Source organism: Trachypithecus francoisi, unplaced genomic scaffold (genome assembly GCF_009764315.1).
Source record: "Trachypithecus francoisi isolate TF-2019V2 unplaced genomic scaffold, Tfra_2.0 Lachesis_group1, whole genome shotgun sequence".
NCBI lineage: Eukaryota > Metazoa > Chordata > Mammalia > Primates > Cercopithecidae > Trachypithecus > Trachypithecus francoisi.
In genome coordinates this window covers 115,170,097-115,192,759 of record NW_022681454.1, presented here as the reverse complement: position 1 = coordinate 115,192,759, position 22,663 = coordinate 115,170,097, and the positions used below count along the sequence as shown (strand labels likewise).

Genomic DNA, 22,663 nt, shown 5'->3' with positions numbered 1-22,663 from the left:
GTCAGTGTACTTCTACCCTACCTGGCTTTGAAGGCTCTCCTCAAAATCACTCCAGCTTTTCTCTTTATCTCCCTTCAGCCCAGCTGTTCGAGGCTACCTGCCTGCTGGTCACCAACAAACCCTGGTTTTTCTTCCTGTGTTAAGCTGTTCCCACTGGTTGAAATTCTTACCTTCTCTCTTTCAGTGAACAAATAGCTCCTCATAAGTGCCCATATCTTCCTTGAATGAAGGTTTTCCTGACCCCTCTGAAGGTTTCTTCTGTTTTTTTTTTTTTTTTTTTTTTTACCTTTTGCTTTAATACTTATCACAAGTTATCCTGAGCGTGTATTTGTGGGTAGCTGAGATATTGTGTTTTTTCATTCAGAAACCATTGACTGACTCAGGTATTGTGCTACAGGAGATACAACAGTAAACAGGCTGGACCTGTGAGTCATGGATTTGAGAATGTAGTAGTGGTTTTGAAAAGTAAAATAGTGTTATGAGTGCTTTCAGGCACAAGGTTATATAGGAACATATAGCAATTAAATGTGTCACCTGCAAGTGGCCTGGAATTAGACAACAAAATATAATTCTCCCTTGTGGATGAAAGGATCTTGAGGGGCCAGATTTAGACATGGTACAGGATTAGACAAAGTCTCTGAGAAGTCAGAAGAGAGGGGATACCTCTTCCATTGTAACAGGAGGAGAGAAAGGAAAATGTTGGAGAGATGCTGGTAAATTAGTGGGGAAAGGCAAGAGAGTTCTTACCTGAGATTTTCTATTTTCTTTGTGAAGAAGAATGTAAATTTAACTGCCAAGGGAAGTGGAGAAGGAGCTTATGGGGAGGAGCTTAATAAGGATGCAAAGGTATATGGCAGCTCCTATAGAGAATGAGAGAGAGAAATGACCAGACAATTAGAATGCTTACCAGGGAGCATGGTTTAAGGGCTTCATTCACGTCACAGACCAGCGAGAATGGTACCTTTCTCTGAAACCGTATGCTTTTCTGCACATCCAGTCTGCAAGCTGTTTCTTGCACATATAGCATAGGGGACATAAATAGTTGCAATAAATCAGAATTCAAGCTATAGCTCTGCAGTTTGTTGCACAAGTCATTTCCTATCACTCACTGACCTTGCATTCCTCTGAACAATGTGGATGGGAATTCCCCACTCCCTGGGTTGTTAGCTCCTCAATATCAAATTGAGATTTTATAAATGAGAGCATTTTAAACTACAAATGACCATAAGACCATAAAGATAATAGTTATGCTCTTACATTTATTATGAAAAGTCTGATTCAGTAAAAAATTTTCAGTATTTTTCAATGAAAAGAAACCCCAAAATAAAAAACTAACTTCCAAATTAAACAGGTATCCAAATCTAATACAAGCTGTAGACACAGTTAGAACAAATAGACTCTCTAATAGTATTGTTCAAAGGAAAAAGGGAAAACAATCTCCCAAGTGTCACTAACAAGCTAACAAAACTATAATCTTCTGAAAGTGCAAAAAAGCAAAGTTTTAGGTTAAGAGCCAACTAAAAACATTAAACTATTTTAATAAACATTATTTTTAAAGATATATATTCTTAGAACTAATACAATGTATTAAGTGTCTTATCCTCAAGTTCTGTTTGTTTTTAGAAGACACATGATAGGATTTTATTTTTTAATTGAGAAAATATTCCTTCATTTCACACTTATTTTAAGAAGTCTTAACTAGAATAGTACTGCTCTCTTGAAAGCCCTTGTACAGTAAATAGCCTATTGAACTGTACCTTTTTTGTCCATGTAGGCCTAGTGAATGTCATATATGGTAAAGCTAAAAGTAGAAAGCACATATAAGCTGCTTCTCATATCTCTTTCACATGGAAATGTCTTTAATAAATGCAGTTGATACAAACTCTTTTCCTTTTAGCCTCTGGGCATAATCCTTTGGGAATCTAACTGACTCTGCTCATCTTCCAGCATGCCTAATAGTCTGAATGTTTAACATTTTTAAAGGGTAGTTGTTCATCACAGGTTCTGGATTATCTTTTCACATACCATTTCCATGCTTTTACTTATATCCCCCAATTAATCCAAATTACCAACTGACCTCCTCTTGAGACAGCTCCAAAACAGAAGCAGCACTCCAATTCCGAGAAGTAGCCGCTTGCCAAAGTTACACTGCCGATAGGAAATCACTGCTGCTAGAGAGATACATTTACAGTGATTTCCTGGGAAATACAAGTTGATGCTGAATATGATCCTTCCTTAATCAGGCTGGAAAACTGTGTAACATTTTGACAGGTCTTATTTTAAATCTTCTCATCTTATTTAGGTCTCATAGTAGGTAAAAATTTCTTTCCCGTGACCAGTAACTGCTTAGCCAAGGTATTTCCTTCAGGCACTTTGTAAAGTAGAATATTGGTGCTGTGGGGACAACTGTAGAGTCCCAGGACGCTGATTACTTTCCTGAAGACTTCTAATGAAGGAAATAAGGAGAGAAAAAAAAAAGAAAAAAAAGAAGGGGAGGAAGAACTATACACTGAAAATGTAAAATAAAATTTTTTAAAAAATTAGTGAATAAGTGTTAGAGGGGAAAGTAGGTAGTTGAAGAGTTTGTGTGTGTATATTAGAACTTACATGAACTCTGGTGCTGAAAGATAAGGAGAGTGGGTAGTGGGCAAATGAGAGAAGAAAGGAGAGATGGGCCCAGTTTCACCCAGCAGTGTCCTGGGTGTGGGCAGATATGACATTACTCATTCAGAGTATTCCTGAAATCTGGGCTTTGGCTACTCTGTCTCTGCCCTTTACCAGCGCCATGTCTGTGATAGGATGTTCCAACAGGAAGCTGGCATTTGCTTTAGAAAATCATTTTTCTTCATCGCAGTGTACTGCCGAGTGCCAGGACGCACCAGATGTCACTGTTGCTTTGTTATTTTGCACCATGATGGCTAATGTGGGGAGTGGGCGTGGACGCGGACAGCAGGGCATTCGTGTCCTTGTTCTCTCTGCTTTCCAGGCCGTCATTAGGTTGCCTGCTCCACTCTGTGGCTCCCTATCCCAACCGCACCTCTGTTTCCCTACACATACTCAAGGAAAGTCGGCAGAGGATTAGGAACTTTAAAAATAAGTTTTTCTTGGCTATTAGTAAATTTGGCACATTCTATAGTTTCTATACAATGTATGCATAAAATAGTCTTGTATTCCATGTTTATTTGTATTTTGTTTGGCCCAGAATATTTTTAAACCATTATCAAAAGTTTCTTCAAGAAAAGCAAGTTCAGTTAAAAGTTATTAGAGTTACATGTAATAAATGTAGCATGATTATCTTGGTGGTTTTCTTGCCTACTGATAAGGTGTGTACAGCTTTAATTTTTAGTTGCACAGTGCCACCTATTGGATCTATGGGATAAAAACACTTTGGTATTTAGCTGCTTTCTTTAGTTCCTCACTGCCGTTCATTATTTTCCTAAAACAGAAATACTGTAGCCAGGCTTGGGTATTCAGATTTTTCTTAATAATATAGATGCCAAAACAAAAATACACACAGCCTACAAACTTGATACAGATTTTTCATGGTGGGTCTTTCTACACTGTACTTTATTTTCTTTGAGCATCTGTGTTTGTTTTGGAAATACAATCTGTGAACAGTTTAGCATCGCCTTTCTAAGCTGAAAAGAGCCTTAAAAAGAGCTCTTGTTTATGATGTTCTCCCAAGTATTGTTTCTCCTCATACCCTGTTTTTTTTTCATTGCATTTGTGTGTACTTTTTTGTTTCCTGTCTTTCTACTCCACTACACTGTAAGTCCCTCAAAGGTACCTGTGGTACAAATGTTAAAGTTACCCAAGAGAATGGCAGGAATACTTGGAAACTGATAATGTATTCAAATAAGAAGACTTAAAATTTTACTAGAGGTATTAAGAAGGTATTGGTAGATACATGTTGATGTCTACTTCTTTTATGTGAAAAAATAATCAAAAGTTGTTTTGTTTCTTGATTGTTGGATATCATTTTAGTACTAAGCCTCATTTCTTAGAATAATATTCTCACTTGTGATCCAAAATCAACCAGTATTATATACATACACAAGAGATGCATTTTATTCAATTAAAGCACTTTTAGTAAAATTAGTATCATCATAGTATTTGGCACACCCCTGTTAATCCAAAAATACGAGGAAAAGATTCACATTTTTCCTCAGCCTCCCTATCACTTTCATGTTGTGTAAACGCATGCCACACAGGGCCAGAACCAAACAATAGCCAGGTGAGGTTTTTATAGCCAGTCTTTCTATCCTTTTCCTTTTCCACTTAAGAGAAAAACAGAAAAGAAAGGGCAGACAACGATATACTAAGAGCTAAATATTAAAGTACATTTGTAAACAAAATTTTTAAAATCGGAAAATATTTCTGAGGTAAATATAATTCCCTTGGTAAGGAAAAAAGATAATTTTAGGCAATTTTTTGAAAAGTAATTTGATTTTTTTTAAAAAGCCATACACGCCAAGATCGAACTCAAAAGAAAAGTAAGGTTAGCTATTTATGAGCTCATGCACACTACTGTGGTGCAGATAAGCCAACATCTGGAGAGTGCAAAAGGAAATCTCTGATGGTTTTCAACATGGCCTGAGAGAGATGAAACAAGCCAGTGTAATTTAGAAGCCCTTGCCCTGTTGCCTGAAAATAAAATGTAAACAGTTAAAAAGCTTTTAACATTCTTTACTGTCACCTCAGTTGTCTGAAGACCTTACTTACCTATCCATCATCTGGTTTCTAAAAAAGTGAAAACTGAAAAAACTGTAAGTGTATTTAATAGCCTAGACACAGTCATGACTTGACTCCAGTTTCTTGTTAGACATTCGTTTTCAGTCCTGCAAGTTTGAATCTGCCAGGACCGGAATGCATAGGTGTTTGTTGCCGACAGTTTCACAGTAACTTTGGGCTGGGCCTGGCTTTGAGCAAATCATATCAGTGATAATAAGGTCAAATTTCCTTCCATTACTTTTGGCTCGTCTAGCAAATAATTAGATCATATTTGGTTTCTAAAATCAGGGGATTTGTTACAGCCTTTGAACTTTTTGAAAATAAAAGGATGAGAAAAGTAAACTTGGCTGAGTGAATGGAAACTGCAGAATTTCTCCCAATTTTAACTTCTGAAAGCATCTCCTGGTCTCAGAGGTTGGAGTTGTGGAACAGAGCAGTAACTGGAGTCATGATTGGTAATTGCACTTTTAATCCAGTGGAAGCTACCTGAACAGCAGGTTCTTATTCTCCCGCTTGTTATTCTTCTAGGTCTGCATTTATTGTTCTAAGAATCTTTTTTTGTACCTGCATGTCTGCTTCTCTATTGCCTCCTCAAATAATTTCTTCCTATTACCAGCTGAAGAGAACAAACATTTGTCACTATATGCCTTTCTAACAAAAAATTTGTCTGAAAGAGTGGTGTATACATCAGCTATTTGAATCTGTATGTGTGACTATGTATTTAAATAAAATTCCTAGAGTGTTTTAAAAATGCATTCTGCCTCTCAACTTTTAACCATTAGAGTGTATCGGAATCTCCTGAAAGTTTATTCTCTGTCTTCTAGATCATTTTTACAATAATGTTTTACAGTAACTGACCAGGTAGCCTTCAGGACCTGAAGCCCATCTCATACTTATCCTCCTGTCAAAGATGACTCTGTCCTGAGCTGAGTGGTTTTGAGAGAGGAAAGACTGTTCTGGATAAAAATTTTCCAATTACTTTTTGCCAGGCACAGTGCTGTGAACTGCACATGTATTACTCACCTAATCCTTGTCACAACCCCTACCAGTGGGGCACCAGAGTCAGGCCCGTGCTGTGGATCAGAAGCGACCATAAACAAGAAAATCCAATCTGTCTTCTGGCTTTCTTGAGGCAAGAAGTGAGGAAGAGGGCAGCGCAGAAATAGAGAGGAATGATTAAAGAAAAAATTTAAATCCTTCCCCTGATTCTTTTGAGTATTGTGTTAAACCTGTTTTTTTCTGCTCTGAGACCACCCAACTGATTTCTGAAACCTCAGCTTTCATGTTGAACATCTGGGCAGGGACAATGGGGGATCTCGGTTTTCTAAGACTAGAGCAGAAAACAGCCTGATACTGCCACTCCACTGACCTCCTGCTCTTCAGGCCTCCATTCAAAAGCAGTCTGCTTTATTTATATATTTTTCAGTAAAGAAAAATTAAATTGACATGCCAAAGCCTGCAATTCTCAAGTTTTTCTTTAAATGTTATCTTTAAGGAGATTTACAAAAACAAGGATCTCTGTGGTTTTCTCCTGAAAGCCATAAGTGTTGGGAAAGCAGACTTAATGCTGAACTTTTTTACTTTTAAACTGTAAAAGATGTATCATGCTTTCTATGTATGTTTATGAGGAAGAAGCAATTGAATGATTTATTTTTTCAGTTCTGGCAAAGCATGGCCAGCCACACTGTGAGTATTCTGTGAAACATTTCTTTCTGATAAAGTAACAGAAAAGGTAGAATCAGCCTCCTTGCCTAAGTAAATGAACATTATTGCGTATTTCTTCAAATAGTTGCATTTTTGAAGAAATAGTTGATGTGCTTTGGGGTAACTATGTAGGCAGCATACTGCTCTGCACCTAACTCTCTTTATTTATAATCTATGAAGAAACTTAGCAAAATGTGTGACGTAAGTTGTCTAGAATGTTTTTAATGTAAGAATAATTAGGTATTATTACCATCACTGTATGTTCTGTCTCCACACACATATTGGCAAATATGCATACACACATAGACATAAATATACATATATTGATATATCCTTATAAATGAGATAAATTAACTTTTGTTTGAATATTCTGGACAACATCTTATGGCTTTGAATTCATGTGTTATCAATAAAGACATTTTTACTGTCTTGGGGCAAAAGCTAAGAGTTGAGTTCCTTAAAAATTGCCACTAGTCCAGGTGCAGTGGTTCACGCCTGTAATCCCAGCACTTTGGGAGGCCAAGGTGGGTGGATCACCTGCGATCAGGAGTTCGAGACCAGCCTGGCCAACATGGTGAAACCTCGTCTCTACTAAAACTACAAAAATTAGCCAGGCGTGGTGACGGGCATCTGTAATCACAGCCACTCGGGAGACTGAGGCTACTCGCTGGAACCCTGGAGGCAGAGGTTGCAGTGAGCAAAGATCATGCCACTGCACTCCAGCTTGGGTGACAGAGCAAGACTCTGTCTCAAAAAAAAAATAAAAAAAATAAAAAAAAACCTGCCATTAAAAGACTTTCCAAATTATAATACCTAGAAATCCTACACTCACCTGTTCATTTAATTTTTCTTGTTTCTCCATAGAGTCCCCTTTACTTGGTAAATCACGGTGAGAGTGGACCAGTCAGATGCAACAGGTGCAAGGCCTACATGTGCCCATTTATGCAGTTCATCGAAGGAGGAAGAAGATATCAGTGTGGATTTTGCAACTGTGTGAATGATGGTAAGCAGTGCCGTTAAAAGCTCTTTGTGAAATTCTTTATTAAGTCAAATGTGTTGTACTTCTTAGTTTAGGAAAAGCATACATTCTTTCTTCTATATAGCAGTACCTTCTTTATAATTTCTCTAGAAGGAAACCAACTATGACAGGCTCTGTTTGGGAAATTTAAGCCCCTTTGAACCTTAGGTAACTACATGAGCCACACATGGAAGTTGAAATGTTTCTTAGAAAACTAAATGTTGGGAGAACATTTTTATTTCTTAATCCCCTTCCACAAAGCCTCAGTGAGAAAGAAAAGATTTTTACCTCTTGTGATTACAGATGATAAACTTGGGAGACATCTCCTCTTTTTTCACTCCTCAAGGTTATTCTTGAATATGAGCTCATTGATACTTAGGAAAAGCTTAGGTATAACCAAAGGCTTTAACACTTATGTAGATTTTTTTTTTCACGCTGATGTAAATGTTGGATTGTTTAAGGAGGAAGGAACGTAGGGCTTTCTCATATTCATTGTATTTTGTTTTATTCCAGTATGAATTTACTGATGTTGAAGAAAACTGCAGCATTGCTGAAAGTGTTCTCACATCTATTACATTTATAGCATGTCTCTGCATTTTTCATTATTTGTTGTTAAATGAGGTACATACTGAGGCTGAGAACATTCTTATATTCATTGACCTTTTTTGAACCATGTGATGATTATTATGAGTTTTCTTCTCTCTTTCTTATCTTTGTAGACAGGCTTCCCTGCAGGTAATTAGATCTGAAGAACATATAGCACTGTCTGCCTGTGAACACGTGGTTCTACACATGGGTGCTGGCTACTCCCTAATGCCAACTGAGCTGGGGACAGTGTTCCTCCTACATCGTTGCATTCATGGCATCTTGCCTGTGTGAGCATTCTTTGGTGGGAGAGCGCTGCTTGCCTTCTTGTTTCCCTGCCCTCTTATCTCACACGCACACAGTCCATGACTTTACCCAACTTAGGGTGCCAGAAACTGGCCTTGCAAGTTCTTCTCATGCAGACCTTTGGTCAGTTCTTAAATTCACGTTGCTGTGGAGTTGAATCATTGGCTTCTAGACTCATCCCAGACTATGGCCTAAGCCTCTTGGTACGTCTCTCTCCTTGCATTAACTGTGGCTTCCACGCAGTGCAAATTGGATATCCCATTGAGACCAGATTCTGTTAGTTCTCTACCCTTACTTCTCTTTCTAAGGAAGATCTTGTTTCGTCTCTCAACCTGGATGAAATCTGCATCCAAATTCATGGCTATCATTCAGTCTTGGAACCTGGATTTCAGGAACCCTGTGACAATTCATTTCTCTGTGCTTTAGTTTTAGAGGAAAAAATCCTGAGAAGGGACAGAGGCTTCTCCCAAAGCATTTGGACAGAGTCCTGCAGCGAGCCCACCAGCTCCTCAGATGTCTCCACCCAAGCCCCCAACTTTCTTAGAAAGGTGACCAAAATCATACCCACCATGAAGAGCAGCAAGGATCTTCAGTTTGCTGTGACTCTTTGGCCTCCTACCCAAAGTGTCAGCTCAGGGCCTTAAAAGGCCCAGCCACTTCCAGGAGGAGAAAAATGACTCAGAATTCTTGTGTCTCAACACAGCAGATTATGTTCCCTCAGGTATCCATTCCTAGGAAGCTGCCATGTTTATTTTCCAATAGAATTATTCATACTAGGCTTAAATATTTGTCCCTATAAGGAAGCCGGACTCCCATAGATGTATGCTGACAACTATCTTCTTCATTTAGGTTTAACAAAGACAGAGGTTTGTTGGAGTTAGAAAGGATCCAACAGGCTTGCTTTCGTGGTTCCACTCTTATTTCCTTGCAAAGTGTCCAGAGATTGCCCAGTGGGGAGTGTGTGTGGTCAGAGACATGCAGGAAGACAGGGGCCAAAGGGTAGTGCCTGATTTATGGTATGACTTGAAAGTTGGCTTATAAAAGATGATAGACAATATTAAATGCTAATGAATATAAAATAAAATTTAAAAGGAAAACATTTCACATATTACATTTCTGTGTGTAGATGAGAATGAATTGTATGTTATACTATGTGGAAACTACTGTACTATGCATTCTAAGATAGCCAAGGCAGCATCCTCCATCTCATCTAAATGTAGCAAAATAGCAATTGAAGACCCTCAAAGCTTACTTAGCTCAGCTGAGCCTGTCAGTTTCTACTTCTGTAATCTTTTCAAGAAGTTGAATCTTCCAAATTCAGAGATCCATATGTGCATAAGAACCTTATAAAACCTACTTTAAAAGAAATGGCCATGATACAGTAACAACGTAGAAAAATCAAGCCTCAGTGGGGGTTTTTTTTTTTTTTTTTTTAAAGAGAACAACCTCAGAAAACAGGCTTGTTATTCTTATGTCAGTTTCACAGCTAAAAATAAATAATGCCGAATTGTTGATTTAAAAACGAGATGCATTATTTGTACGGTTTTTACAATGGTAATGTTGTTCTTTACAAAAAGCTTAAAACCAGAGCATTGGTAGTTTTTCTGAATACTTTTATTGGCAGTGGTTTAGTAGCCAGCCCTATTAATCTCAAGGCAACAGGAGTTCGTTTTTACAGAGATACCAGGCCATATTTGTCCAAGTGTTCAGTATGTGACTCATAAGTGTTCGTGTGCTATTGGATGACTTCCAGATCTTTGCCAGAACTAACCTTCTTAGACATTTGAATCAAATTAAAGTTCCTTAGCTGAGATCTTAGTGGTGTAGTCTTTCCCTAATACAGTAATCCTCTCCACTTTAAGCCCAAACATTAAAAGATTACCATGCAAACTCCACATGGGTGAAGACAGCTCTTAATTAAAGCATAATAAATATTGTAGTTCATAGTATAGTTCAAATAACGAATGTTTATTTCTGTTAGGTATATTAAAAATTCAAATAGAAAAGTCAGAATTCTTTTTAAAAAAGGTAATAAGGCCGGGCGCGGTGGCTCAAGCCTGTAATCCCAGCACTTTGGGAGGCCGAGACGGGCGGATCACGAGGTCAGGAGATCGAGACCATCCTGGCTAATACGCTGAAACCCCGTCTCTACTAAAAATACAAAAACTAGCCGGGCGAGGTGGCTGGCGCCTGTAGTCCCAGCTACTCGGAGGCTGAGGCAGGAGAATGGCGTAAACCCAGGAGGCAGAGCTTGCAGTGAGCTGAGATCTGGCCACTGCACTCCAGTCCGGGCGACAGAGCGAGACTCCGTCTCAAAAAAAAAAAAAAAAAAAAAAAGAGGTAATAAAATGGGGACAATTGAATTTGGGTTGTGACAACTTAAAAACACCAATACTTTTATACCCTGTTTCTCTAGGATGGTCTAAATCATAAACGTTCTTTGTCATCAATAACTTATAGAAGAGGAACCCTCCTCTTTTCCAAGACATATTTTAAAAATAGTAGGTATTTACAATATGCTACATTCCAGCTTTAAAATACATTTTTTCTGATGCTAACTCCTTTCCTCCCATAATAAATTTTGAGAACTTACTAAATTGTCTGTTTATGAAAACAAAATATTTTCTTTCCTATTTTGTTTTTATTAGTTCCATCATTCTATTTCCAACATCTGGACCACATTGGAAGAAGACTGGACCACTATGAGAAACCAGAGTTATCTCTAGGATCTTATGAATATGTTGCCACTTTGGATTATTGCAGAGTAAGTGTTCCCAGAACTTCAAGTGTTTATACATTGATGTTAAATTCAAGTGAATAACTTTCATATGTAAAGAACTGACTCTTGATTCGCAAACAAAGCATTTTGTGGTACCGTGGAGTGTGGAGTGATAGAAATGCATAACACACAGATCCCATCTTCTAGGTTGTTAACATGATTCAACTGCCAAACCATCTACTGGAGGGATTATTTTTAAAAGCTGAAATGTGATGTTAGAAATAGAAAATAATAATTTCTGTTCCCTGCCAGACAGAATATAGCTGGTTCTTAATGCAATAGTTCCGTATGGTGCCTCTGCCTCCCTTATTCTGTAAAGAGTCTCAGAAAACTTCCCATCCAAGAGAAGAGCTCAACCAAACTTGTTAGTAGGACTATTGACGTGTTTCTGTGCCTCCCTTCACTCCTGTTGCTACCACAATGGTTTGGGCTCTCAGAATCCCCCTTACACTGTCTATCTCAGCAGGCTGAGATCCTCGCCTTTGATTTTTCTGCTCTATAATGTGACCATAAGACACGCCTCCACACTCACTGCCTCCCATAAACCTCTATTGGTTATTTCTTTTCTAAAAAATTAAATTTAAAAAGATTTAGCTTTCTTTATAAGGCCGTTAAGCGTTGCCCCCCAAACTCTCACCTCAGCTGTATCTTCAGTTATACAGAACTTTTCACAATGTACTCTGAACTCAGCCTCTTTGACAATTCCATGCCTTTATACCAGATGTTCATTTGACCAGAATATCTTTCCATTCTCCTGTCACATCTATACATACCCCAACTGGCAAACCCCTCCCTTTTCTGTAATGCCTGGCTGAAATTTTATTGTGTGTATGCATATGCAACTTTCTCTGTCTTTTTCATGGTAATTATTTACTATAGCTTCTGTTTTTTCACGGAATTTGGTCTGTATCTCTATTTTAGCATTTATCCCCATGGAATTTAAATCTTCTTACATGTCTGCCATCTTCATAGATTCTGATATCCTAGTCATCTTTATGACATTTACCACACTATCTACCACAGGATAGGAGTTGATCAGTGTATGTGGAATGAATCAAAGAATGAATTTGCGGATATCACTATTCCCAGGACTAGCCATTTCCCTTGTCCAGTATCACAATGACACCATTATGGGTACCTTGCAGGGCTTTAAAATTCTTCACTGATTTGAAAATCACATCTTCTTGGGTATCGTTCGGATTTCAGCACATATCTGAAGCACCATGTGTGGACTTGAAGAAACAGGTCATTCTAACTTATTTTCTTATTTTCTCTTCTAAAAATGAGTGCCTACTAATGCCCAATTCCCAGAAAACAGCTTGTGACCCACAGATTTCTTTCAGAGATGTTTGCAAGGGGAGCAGTCGTATTGAGTGTAGATGATAATGAACATTTTTCCTAACTAGAATTTTTTTCAGTTGACTGGGCCTTAAAATTTTTTCTGTTAACATAACTTATTGCATTTATTTTACTGCTTCATATGATTATTTTGCAATATATTACACAGAACTAGTTGTTAAAATGTAATGCATTATTAGTTTAAGATATTGCAACATCTGAACCTACTTGGGGAAATTTAGGAATATTTTTGCTACAGATGCTTTATTTTAGGCAAGAAGCATGTCCTAAAATACAGTGACTTTTGGACAGTTTATGTGTTCCTAATTGCTGTTAACTGAAGGAGAATCATTGGGCAACACACAAACATTTAATGTTTTAATTAAATGTAAGAAAGCCATTGTAACTAATGATGGAAAATTTGTTCGCTGATCTTTGCAACCATAGTATAAATCCAACCCTGCTCTCAGTTTCTAGTTCTCTGCCAAAAAAGCGACATGATCTTGATTATATGCTTTTTTAGTAGAAACTTAGGCAAAGAGTCAAATCTGTTTCTGGGAACAAAACTCTTAGTATCTTCAAACTCTGTTATCTGGAAATATTCCAGAAGTCTAATTGATGGGAAATCTCGCCCAGCCAGGCAAGGAACCAAATAAAAATTGTACATTTTGAAGAACTTTTTGTAAGCATAATCTTCCTTTTATTATTCCAAGTAGAGTTCATAATAAATATGCTGTAAACATCTTCAAATTTAATTATAATTTAAAATGTAAATGAAGTATAATGATGAGTTGGCTTAGCTATTCAGACAATGAAAAAACTTATTTAATTTGTACGTGTATTTTTTTTTTTTTTTTTTTTTGAGACGGAGTCTCGCTCTGTCGCCCAGGCTGGAGTGCAGTGGCCGGATCTCAGCTCACTGCAAGCTCCGCCTCCCGGGTTTACGCCATTCTCTCGCCTCAGCCTCCCGAGTAGCTGGGACTACAGGCGCCCGCCATCTCGCCCGGCTAATTTTTTGTATTTTTTTAGTAGAGACGGGGTTTCACCGTGTTAGCCAGGATGGTCTCGATCTCCTGACCTCGTGATCCACCCGTCTCGGCCTCCCAAAGTGCTGGGATTACAGGCTTGAGCCACCGCGCCCGGCCGTACGTGTATTTTTTACACCATGCACTTGGAAAGAGGAATTACAAAATCACATTTTCCTATTCATCTTGGCTCACCTTAATGTTGATTTTAGATAGTAAAATTAACATTTATTGAACATTTACCATGTGTCAAGCTGTAGGCTAAATTCCTTCTATGTATCGTATCATTTAGTCCTCACGGTGAACCCATGTGGTGCGTACCATCATTATTTGAGGAAACTTAGGCTTAGAGACTGCGTAAGTGCCAGCTTCAGGCCATACATCCAGAAAGTAATGGAGCCAGACTGAAAACCGTATCTGTGTGACCACAGAAGCCCTATTTTCTAATCAGTACATTGTGTATACGTGAGCAAGTATTAACACAATCATCCTGGAGTTGCCTTGGAAAAAAAAAGGCCTCAGCTTTGTCATATAACTGAGAGTTTGTCATTAATAAGTTTATGGAATATATCTACATGTAAAGTGTACTTGAAATGTGAAGTCTCCTTCCAAGTCAGCTTTTTTTTTCTTTTCTTTTTTTTTTTTCTGAACAAAAATGTAGTTTCTTCACTTAATTCACTTTGACATTACCAGATGCCTAACATGTCTAAGGTACTTGTCTGTGTGCTGTAAGGCATAACAAAATTAGCAGGATGATAAACCTGTTCTCAAGGTACTTACAATGTATAGACCTGGTAAGAAATGTATATAATTTTGATATAAACTCAAATATGATAAATGCTGTAAGAATAGAATAATCATAGTGCCATAAGAAAACAGGATTGGGAAGGCTTCATAGAGGAAGTGACATTTGAGCTGATTAAACTATGAGCCTGGACACGGTAACTAGAACAGTGAGCAGAAACAGTTTCACAAACATATTGACAATTTACTCAGATTTCTTTAGGGGCTAGGCAGACATTGTAGATGAAGTGACGTGGACCAGGATAATTACAGAGTATATTTCCCCTTCCCTCAGAACACATTCAAATTCAAATATATTTTGAAACACTATGCCAAGCAAAACACTTTCCAGCCAAATTCTTGGCTTAAGCCCACTAGTCTGTGACTTCTGGACAGGAGATATTTTGGAAATGTCAGCCACTTAAATTGTTGGGAGAACACGTATTGGGAATAATGGGAAATAAAGCTGGGACGTTGTTTTGAGACACAGTCTATCTTTTTATTTTCCCCTGGGTCCAGCATCGTATCTTTGATTTCTTAGGTTTTTATACATGTTTGTTAAATGAGTGTCATGGTAGGTCTTGAGTGTCAGGCCATTGAAGAACTTACATTAATTCAGTAGGCCATGAGAACAATTAAAGGTGAAGGTGGAGTTGTTCCACTCATTCATCCATTAACTCAGTCAACAGTTAATGAACACTCTTTGTGGTGCCATGCTCTGTGCTAGGCTCTGAGGACTCAGTAAACTTCCTGTTCTCAGAGAAGGTAGCATTGTGATCTATATTGAGCATCAGACAGTTTATTCTGACAGCAGTCTGTATAATGAGAGGAGATATTAGAGGCAAGGGTGCATTAGAAATTAATGTAGTTGTCCAACTAAGAGAAAATGAGGGTAGTATGATAATTCCCAAAAAAATTAAAAATAGAATTACTGGCCGGGCACAGTGGCTCATGCCTATAATCCCAGCATTTTGGGAGGCCAAGACGGGAAGATCACGAGGTCAGGAGTTTGAGACCAGCCTGGCCAACATAGTGAAGCCCCATCTCTACTAAAAATACACACATACACACATAAAAATTACCTGGGCATAGTGATGGACGCCTGTAATCCCAGCTACTTGGGATGCTGAGGCAGGAGAATCGCTTGAACCTGGGAGGTGGAGGTTGCAGTGAGCCAAGATCGCACCACTGCACTCAAGCCCGGGTGATAGTGCGAGACTCCATCTGAAAAAAAAAAAAAAAAAAAAAATTGAATTACCATATGACCTAGCAGTCTCACTTCTGGGTATATACCCAAAATAATTGAAAGCAGAGTCTCAAAAAGATATTTCTATATCCATGTTCGTAGTAGCAGTATTCACAATAGCCAAAAAGGAGGAAGCAACCAGGTGTCTTTCGACAGAAGAATGCATAAGCAAAATGTGGTATATATGTATAACGGAATATTATTCAGCCTCAAAAAGGAAGGAAAGTCTGACCCATGCTACAACATGGATGAATGTTGAGGATGTTATACTAAGTAAAATAAGCCAGCCACAAGAAGGATAAATATGGAATGATTCTATATGAGGTATGTAGAGTAGTCAAATTCCTAGAGACAGAACATGGGATGGTGATTGCCAGATGCTGGAGAGAGGAAACAGAGGTTGTTTAGTGGGCACAGTTTCAGTTTTGCAAGCTGAAAAGCATTCTGTGATGGATGGTGGTAAGGGTTGCACAGCAATGTGAGTGTACTTCATGCCACTGAACTGTACACTTGAAATAGTTAAGATGGCAATTTTTATGTTTTCTTTGCCACAATTAATAGAAAAAGAGAAATTGAGGATCTAAATTTGGCTACTGGAACTAAAAGAGCCACATGGGCCTTCATAATTAACTGGTTGTGGATGCTAAATGAGGTGGACAAGTCCATGGAGACAGAGAGATTTCAAGCCCAGGTTATTTTAGCTTATTGTGTTTTTTTATAAGTTTCTTATAGGAAAGACCAGTATAGTGGGAGAAATGTTGTCATAATCTCTAAAATTTTGAGTCTACAGTGCTGGCAGAACTTTTATATGGATGTGTAGTTAATTGGAATGCTGGTCTTGAGCTCAAAAGGAATCACGATGAGAGAGAATTTGAAGAGTTGCCTATATAGAGGTGCTGGTTAAAACTGAGCAAATGAACAAGATTTCTGTGATGGACGTGGGTGGGAGGAGAGAAGTTGGATAAAGATGAGAAAATAAAAAACAGAAGCAACAGTTAGAGAACTGGGAGAGGAAATGATGTTCCAGTGTCCTGGCAGCTAAGAGAGCCAAAGTGGTCTGGTGTGCCTAAAGTTGCAAAGAGATAGAAGAGATCTAGGATGAGAGCTGGATTTTTATTTCAAGTCACTGTAGTTTGCAGTCTGGATGGTTCAGTGACCTTAAAGAGGGCGGTTTTAGTAAGCTGGCATAGAAAACCAGCATTTTATAGAGTACAAACATGTTAAGCTTGGCTGGACAAAGCCACCTGGATTGAATAGGTAGGGTAGTAGATTAAGAAAGCTAATGATAAAGCCCTGACAGTTACCTAGGCACAAGATGACAAGCTTTCAGATGGTTATGGGTAGGGATGGGCCAAAACATCGTTAAAGAATCATTCTGAAACTGAAAACAATGGGACTCAGTTATTGAAGGAAAAGGAACAGCCCAATCTAATTTCACACTTTCAAGCCTTGAGTTGGCATGTAGTGATGTTATTCCCATATAGAGAAATGGGAAGAGAATGTGATTTAGAGGAGTGATGAACTAATTTTGAATATTTCAAAAACCAGTTATAGTGAAGCATTTCTGTAGAAATGTGCAAATTGGAGATAGGGAAAATATTCCATGAGGAATTGGTAATGCTGATAGAAGAGATTGGTACAGCACACTTGGGTTTGTCACAAAGAGGTTTTGGTTTAACTAATGGAAATGGTTGTAATTTTCATCCATTATATATGCTGATATAAATCAGCATAAGTCTATGCTGTGAATTAAAGTAGGTGTGAATCAGGAATGATTTGCAATAAAAAGTATTCACATAGACAGCAGAGTTCCTTCATTTCTTTGTTGGTCTGATTTTGGTAAAAGTTTTCAGGATGATGATTTTTAAGTCCTATAATTTGTTTTTATTTAAAATGAAGGATTTTGTTTTAAAAAGTTATATCTAGCCTTGTAGTGGATATAGAATGAATCAGTAAGATAATTTACAGACATTGTTGTCTAATTTTAAAATAATTACAATACAATTTTAAAACATTTTTGTTTATTATAAAGTTAAAAATTAAGTTGGTCTAAATTCTTTATTCTGTAGTGTAGGTCACTAGAGTTGTTTGCCTGTGGCTCTCTTTTCTAAATATTTTGTAAGATGCAGCTGAAGGATCACTTCCTAAAAGCTATTTGAACACCAGCCAGTAAAGGGACCAGCAACTAAAAAACATTTTCATAGCAGCTGCTGTATGTCACAGTGATTGTTTTAAACAGATAAAAGGCCTAACATTCTATGTTACCACAAATATGTAAAAAACTAGGTCAGTGCTTAAAAATATAGTACAGTTTTTAAAAGTATACAGTTATATTTTCCTAAACAATTTCATATCTTTAAAATGGAAAGAGCTGATAGAAGAAGAGAGTCTAAAATAGTGACATCCAAGTTAATGAAGTTTTATTACAGTTTCAAAAACTAACACTATTATGTGTACTCTTTTTTAGTATAATTTGTTAGTGTGCCAAACATATTTCGACCTGTAAGGCAGAGAGTTACAAGCAAGTCTGGCCATAATTCTGTACTTTCCCTTCAGCAACTGTAATAATAAAGCTTTGCAAAAGTGAACCTTCTGTGCTAGATGTCATAATAGTATCTAATTCAATACTGACCCAAGTCATACCCTGAAAAATAAACAACTTCTTTTATCTTTTTAATAGCATCTGAAACCAGATGCTCTAGATATTCTGGAAAAATGATTTAATTCCACAGATGCTATATCGTAAATATTAAATGAAACATCCGATAACTTTCAAGAATTTCTGATGAGTATTGACATTTGATTATGCAATGTATTTACTTTATATCTATTTATGTGATGTGTTTGCTTTCCTATAGAAGAATAAGCCTCCCAATCCACCAGCCTTTATCTTCATGATTGATGTTTCATATAGTAACATAAAGAATGGACTTGTCAAGCTCATATGTGAAGAATTGAAGACCATGCTGGAAAAACTTCCAAAGTAAGGGAACTGTCATTCTTTTTACAACTTATACATTATTGCCTCATTAATTTATTGGCCACAAGATAAGTGCTGAATGACCAATTGATATTTTTTGCTAATGAGGACATTGGGTAATTAGTCATAAATCAAACAGCACCATTGTTTTGAGTCCTTAGAAAGTTAGAGTGATCTTTTGTACAAAGCAAAGGAAACAAACTGGTAAAAAACATTCGAAGTACATTATAAATTATGAGAAGAATCCCAACAGTGTGGTGGAAAAGACGTTGGATGTGTTACTCACTTTTCAAAGCATTGATTTTCCAGTGGAAACTAGTAGTTGCTGAGCATGGCAGAGTTCGAAGGGATGACAGGAAACTGAACTGTTGTCTTATGGCAGAGATGGTAGATTTTTAAGCAGTTTCCTTTTGCCCTTATGATAAGCTGTCTAACCCATTTGCAGCTTTACTGCCTCTGTGTCCTGTAACTTAACAGCCTGAGATGCACCACATTCCTTGCATTGCAAGAGGGCAGCAAGGAAAGGTGGGAAACTAATTCTAATAGCTAACAGATGAACATACCCTCGACCTTAGTCAAGACTTCAGACTGTGTTTTAAAAAGGCTGTTTGGCATATTACCTGCTTTAATACAAAGAAGTAAATCAAACTGATGGCAATCTTACCATAACAAGTATAAAGTTACACACATGCACAGCCCAAAACAAATTTCAGGGGAGAAAAAACAACCAGATTTGTTTTGAAAGATAAAGAGGAAAAAATGTATCTTGGCTTGAATAAAAGCTTTTAAGAGAGATATTTAGAAACTAGCAGGGAATAACTAGCACTATCCTTTTATTTTTCTGTCTTATTGCCTCTCCTGAAACTAATATCAAACATGGCTATTTTAAAATTATCTTATTATAAAAGCTAGTTGTTTAGGATGAGGAATAACATCTAGTAAGGAGATTCATGAGCAGGGAGAATGCCATCCCTCATGCGAGGAAATACGAACAGGCTGGGAAATGTTGTCTGTAACTTAGTCCCTACGTGTCCCATCCTCTCCCTGAACATCAGCAATCTTTGTTCTGGAAAAGGATGTTTTTCTGGAGGGTGGGATGTTGGCTTCAGCCCTTAGAGCTCCATGAATCTTTGGGTCCCCACCCCTCTATATTCTTTGCACGTATGACTGGTGCTTTGGGAGATGTGAGGCTCAGATAAACGAACTCTGGACCTCCCAGGAGTAGTTTTGTTTGTATCTGTGAAGCTGAAGTCATAATATTTTCAAAGATGGTTTGGAAAAGCAGTGGGGATGTTTAAAAAACACCGAGTTAATTTCAAACTAAATTATAAAATGAAGAATGAGCTGGGAGCAAGTTGAAGATGGTGGCATAAGAAAGTCATCTGATGCCTGCAGATGTGTTTGTGACTGTAGTTTCCCTTACCTTATTCTTAAGGAAACTTGAGAAGTATGGATTTTCCACTGAATATGATATATTTTATTACAGAACTCTCTCATGGGGCTGGTTTAATCTGAATTTTGAACTTGATTAGCATGAAAGAAAACTACTCTAATTTCTGGAAATGGTCTTTCTCTCTTTTCCTTCTCTCAAATTAATCCATTATCCTAGACAGTTACTTCACCAGTCCCTTGTTCCTTATCAGCGCTGGTGATATGAAGCTAATAGCCTTTGATATAAGTTATGAAATCACACTCTTTCCTTTGGTGTCATTATGACTTTATTTCCCATTGGAGCAGAGATGTGTGACTTTGTAAAGATAGGAGAAAAAAATGAAAGGATACTGTTGGTTTTTCTCTGCCACTATTCCGATCTCTCTTTTAAAAGATTTTATTCAAGCCAATTACCTTTTTCTCCTTTATCTTTTAAAACAAATCTGGTTGTTTGTTATCCCCTGAAATTTATTTTGGGCTGTGCATATATGTAACTTTTTTTTTTTAATGGTAAGATTGTCATCAATTTGATCTACTTGCCAAACAGCTTTTTGAAAAGCACAGTCAGAAGTCTTGATTAACATTTAGGGTGTGTTAATCTATTAGGTGATCTTTTGAAAAAGGAAGGCCTCATTCTTTACTATTTAACTTTGAATTTATACCTTTGGCCTCTCAAGGTCACCAGACTTTTCTGACTTCTCTGGAACAGGAAAGAAAAGATTTGAAATGTTTCATCTGTTATTCAGTTCAAACTCTTTAGTTAATTTGGCTTTTTTTTTTTTGTCTGTCTGTTTTTAATGCTGCTGTAACTAAAATGTTCCCAATGCTAGATCTTAAAATTTTCTGGTTCATCTAGTTACTAATGTCTTCTGTATTGCTCTGTCAGGTTCATTCCATGATGGGGCAAGCATGAGAGAAGTAATCATTGAAAAAAAAAATCAATGTATTAGTCTTTATGAAATCTCTTCTATAACTTCATAAAACTTGTCTAGAATTAATATAAAGGAGAGGCTGAAAATTAGTTTTCTTCTGGATATGATTTAATAGGGCAGTTATACTGTTGAAGAAAATTTTAGGACGGTTCTGTTTCTCAAACAAATTAAAAAAAAAAATTCCCATGGAGACCAGGACTAATATTTTGCAATAATGTAGGATGTTCTGATTAGATGCTTTTAAAAAACATTAATTTTGATCTTAAGTGAACCCTGTGAATCCCAGGATACTCCTTTCCCGTCACTTGAAAATGTCCAAATCCAATGGGAAATAGTGATCTAGATTTTCCTCTGTAGATTTTCTTTTGTGTCTTTTGCCTTAGTTGATTCTAAATTAACTATTAAAAGAGAATAAAAGCCCTTTGTGATTAGCTGGGATATTTTTCACCTAATGTCATAAAAAGTTTTACTGGGAAATGGGAGCTTAACTAGTGGAGTGCTGGTAAAAAAAAAAAAAAAAAAGCTCTCAAAAAAAATAAATAAATAAAATAAAGCCTTGATTTGTAGTGTTAGCTCAATCCATGGTGTCAGTGCTTCTAGCCAGGCTGGTTCTAAACTATCAGGGTGACATCACTAAACTGGAGTTGGGAAGAAATGTATACTATTGAGTTATCAGTTGGGGCTCTAACTTGCCATCCCAAGTCCAGTTTTTCATCATCATTATAATCATCCTCAATAAAATATCGAATTCCCCACATTGTACTCGACCCTCAGGGGACAGATAACATAAGCTTTGGATCCTGCCCTTTATTAGCATGTAGTCAGGGATTCATGAAATGTTTACTAAAAGATACCTTATGCTAAGAGCCCAATGAGAATGATTTATAGGTGTTTAGAAGAGAAAATGACTTCTAATTGGTAGCATCAGGGGAGATTTCACAGAGGAGGAAGAATTTGCAATTGGTTTTGAAGAGTAAGATTCAAATGAATCGGGTGGGGGTTGGGGCGAGCATGGATGCAGTATAACATAGTGGTTAGTTGCATAAAGTTGCACCATTTAGGATATTGAGGTGTGTGTGTGTGTGTCTGTGTATGTGTAGTTAGAAAGAACAGGGATTCTCATTTCTGAAAGCTTTGCAAGTGTCCAGAATATAAACAGTTTCCAAGTGCTTTTGGAAGGGATTATGAGAATCTATTTAAACTGCCCAGTGAAGAACAAATACCCTCAGTTAGTGAAGGAAATAGAGAAGAAAACACAGTTCAGAGTCAGTACCTTGTCAGCCTGTACTCTGTTGACATATCAAAGAAATTGGTAAGTCTGCAGCAGAATCAGCAATTTGAACTTGAAATACTTCCATCTAGATACTTCCATTTTCCTCTCCCTTGTACTCGAGTAACTCTTTAGGCCATATACAAAATTTAGAAGCTGGGCAAACCAGGTTCCTTTTCAAGAAAGTTGTCCTTTAATCAAAATAAATTATGCTGACATCTAATGGTCAAAGAAAGTGGCATGTATGTTTTGTGTCTTTCCCTTAACCATTGAGCACTACATAATATTCTCCATTGAAAATTAGTAAGGGCATCAATAATATCTAGGTGTTTTCTTTTAGAGGAGAGAAAAATAGACTGTACAATGCACTCAGCAAGCATGAAACTGAAGTTCAGACCATGAAATTCTGAATGTACTTACTATAGACTGTAGACTGGAATGAGAGCATTCATGCCTTTACACTTAGAATACTAAGGCCTCATTTTGGAATTCCTTGAAAAAGAAAATCTACTTTTTGTTAAAGTTTTGGAGCTTT

At 37.3% G+C, this 22,663-nt stretch overlaps 1 protein-coding gene across 4 annotated transcripts in view; it reads left to right on the top strand.

The window, feature by feature from the left end:
• The window catches only part of SEC24D (SEC24 homolog D, COPII coat complex component), a 117,402-nt gene that overhangs the window by 62,676 nt on the left and 32,063 nt on the right, over positions 1-22,663 (top strand). For all 4 annotated transcript variants that reach the window (XM_033215113.1, XM_033215116.1, XM_033215115.1 and 1 more), the window contains exons 9-11: positions 7,300-7,438; positions 10,993-11,108; positions 18,374-18,498. In XM_033215113.1, the coding sequence (XP_033071004.1) occupies positions 7,300-7,438; positions 10,993-11,108; positions 18,374-18,498 (380 nt within the window). The remainder of the gene's footprint in view (positions 1-7,299; positions 7,439-10,992; positions 11,109-18,373; positions 18,499-22,663) is intronic.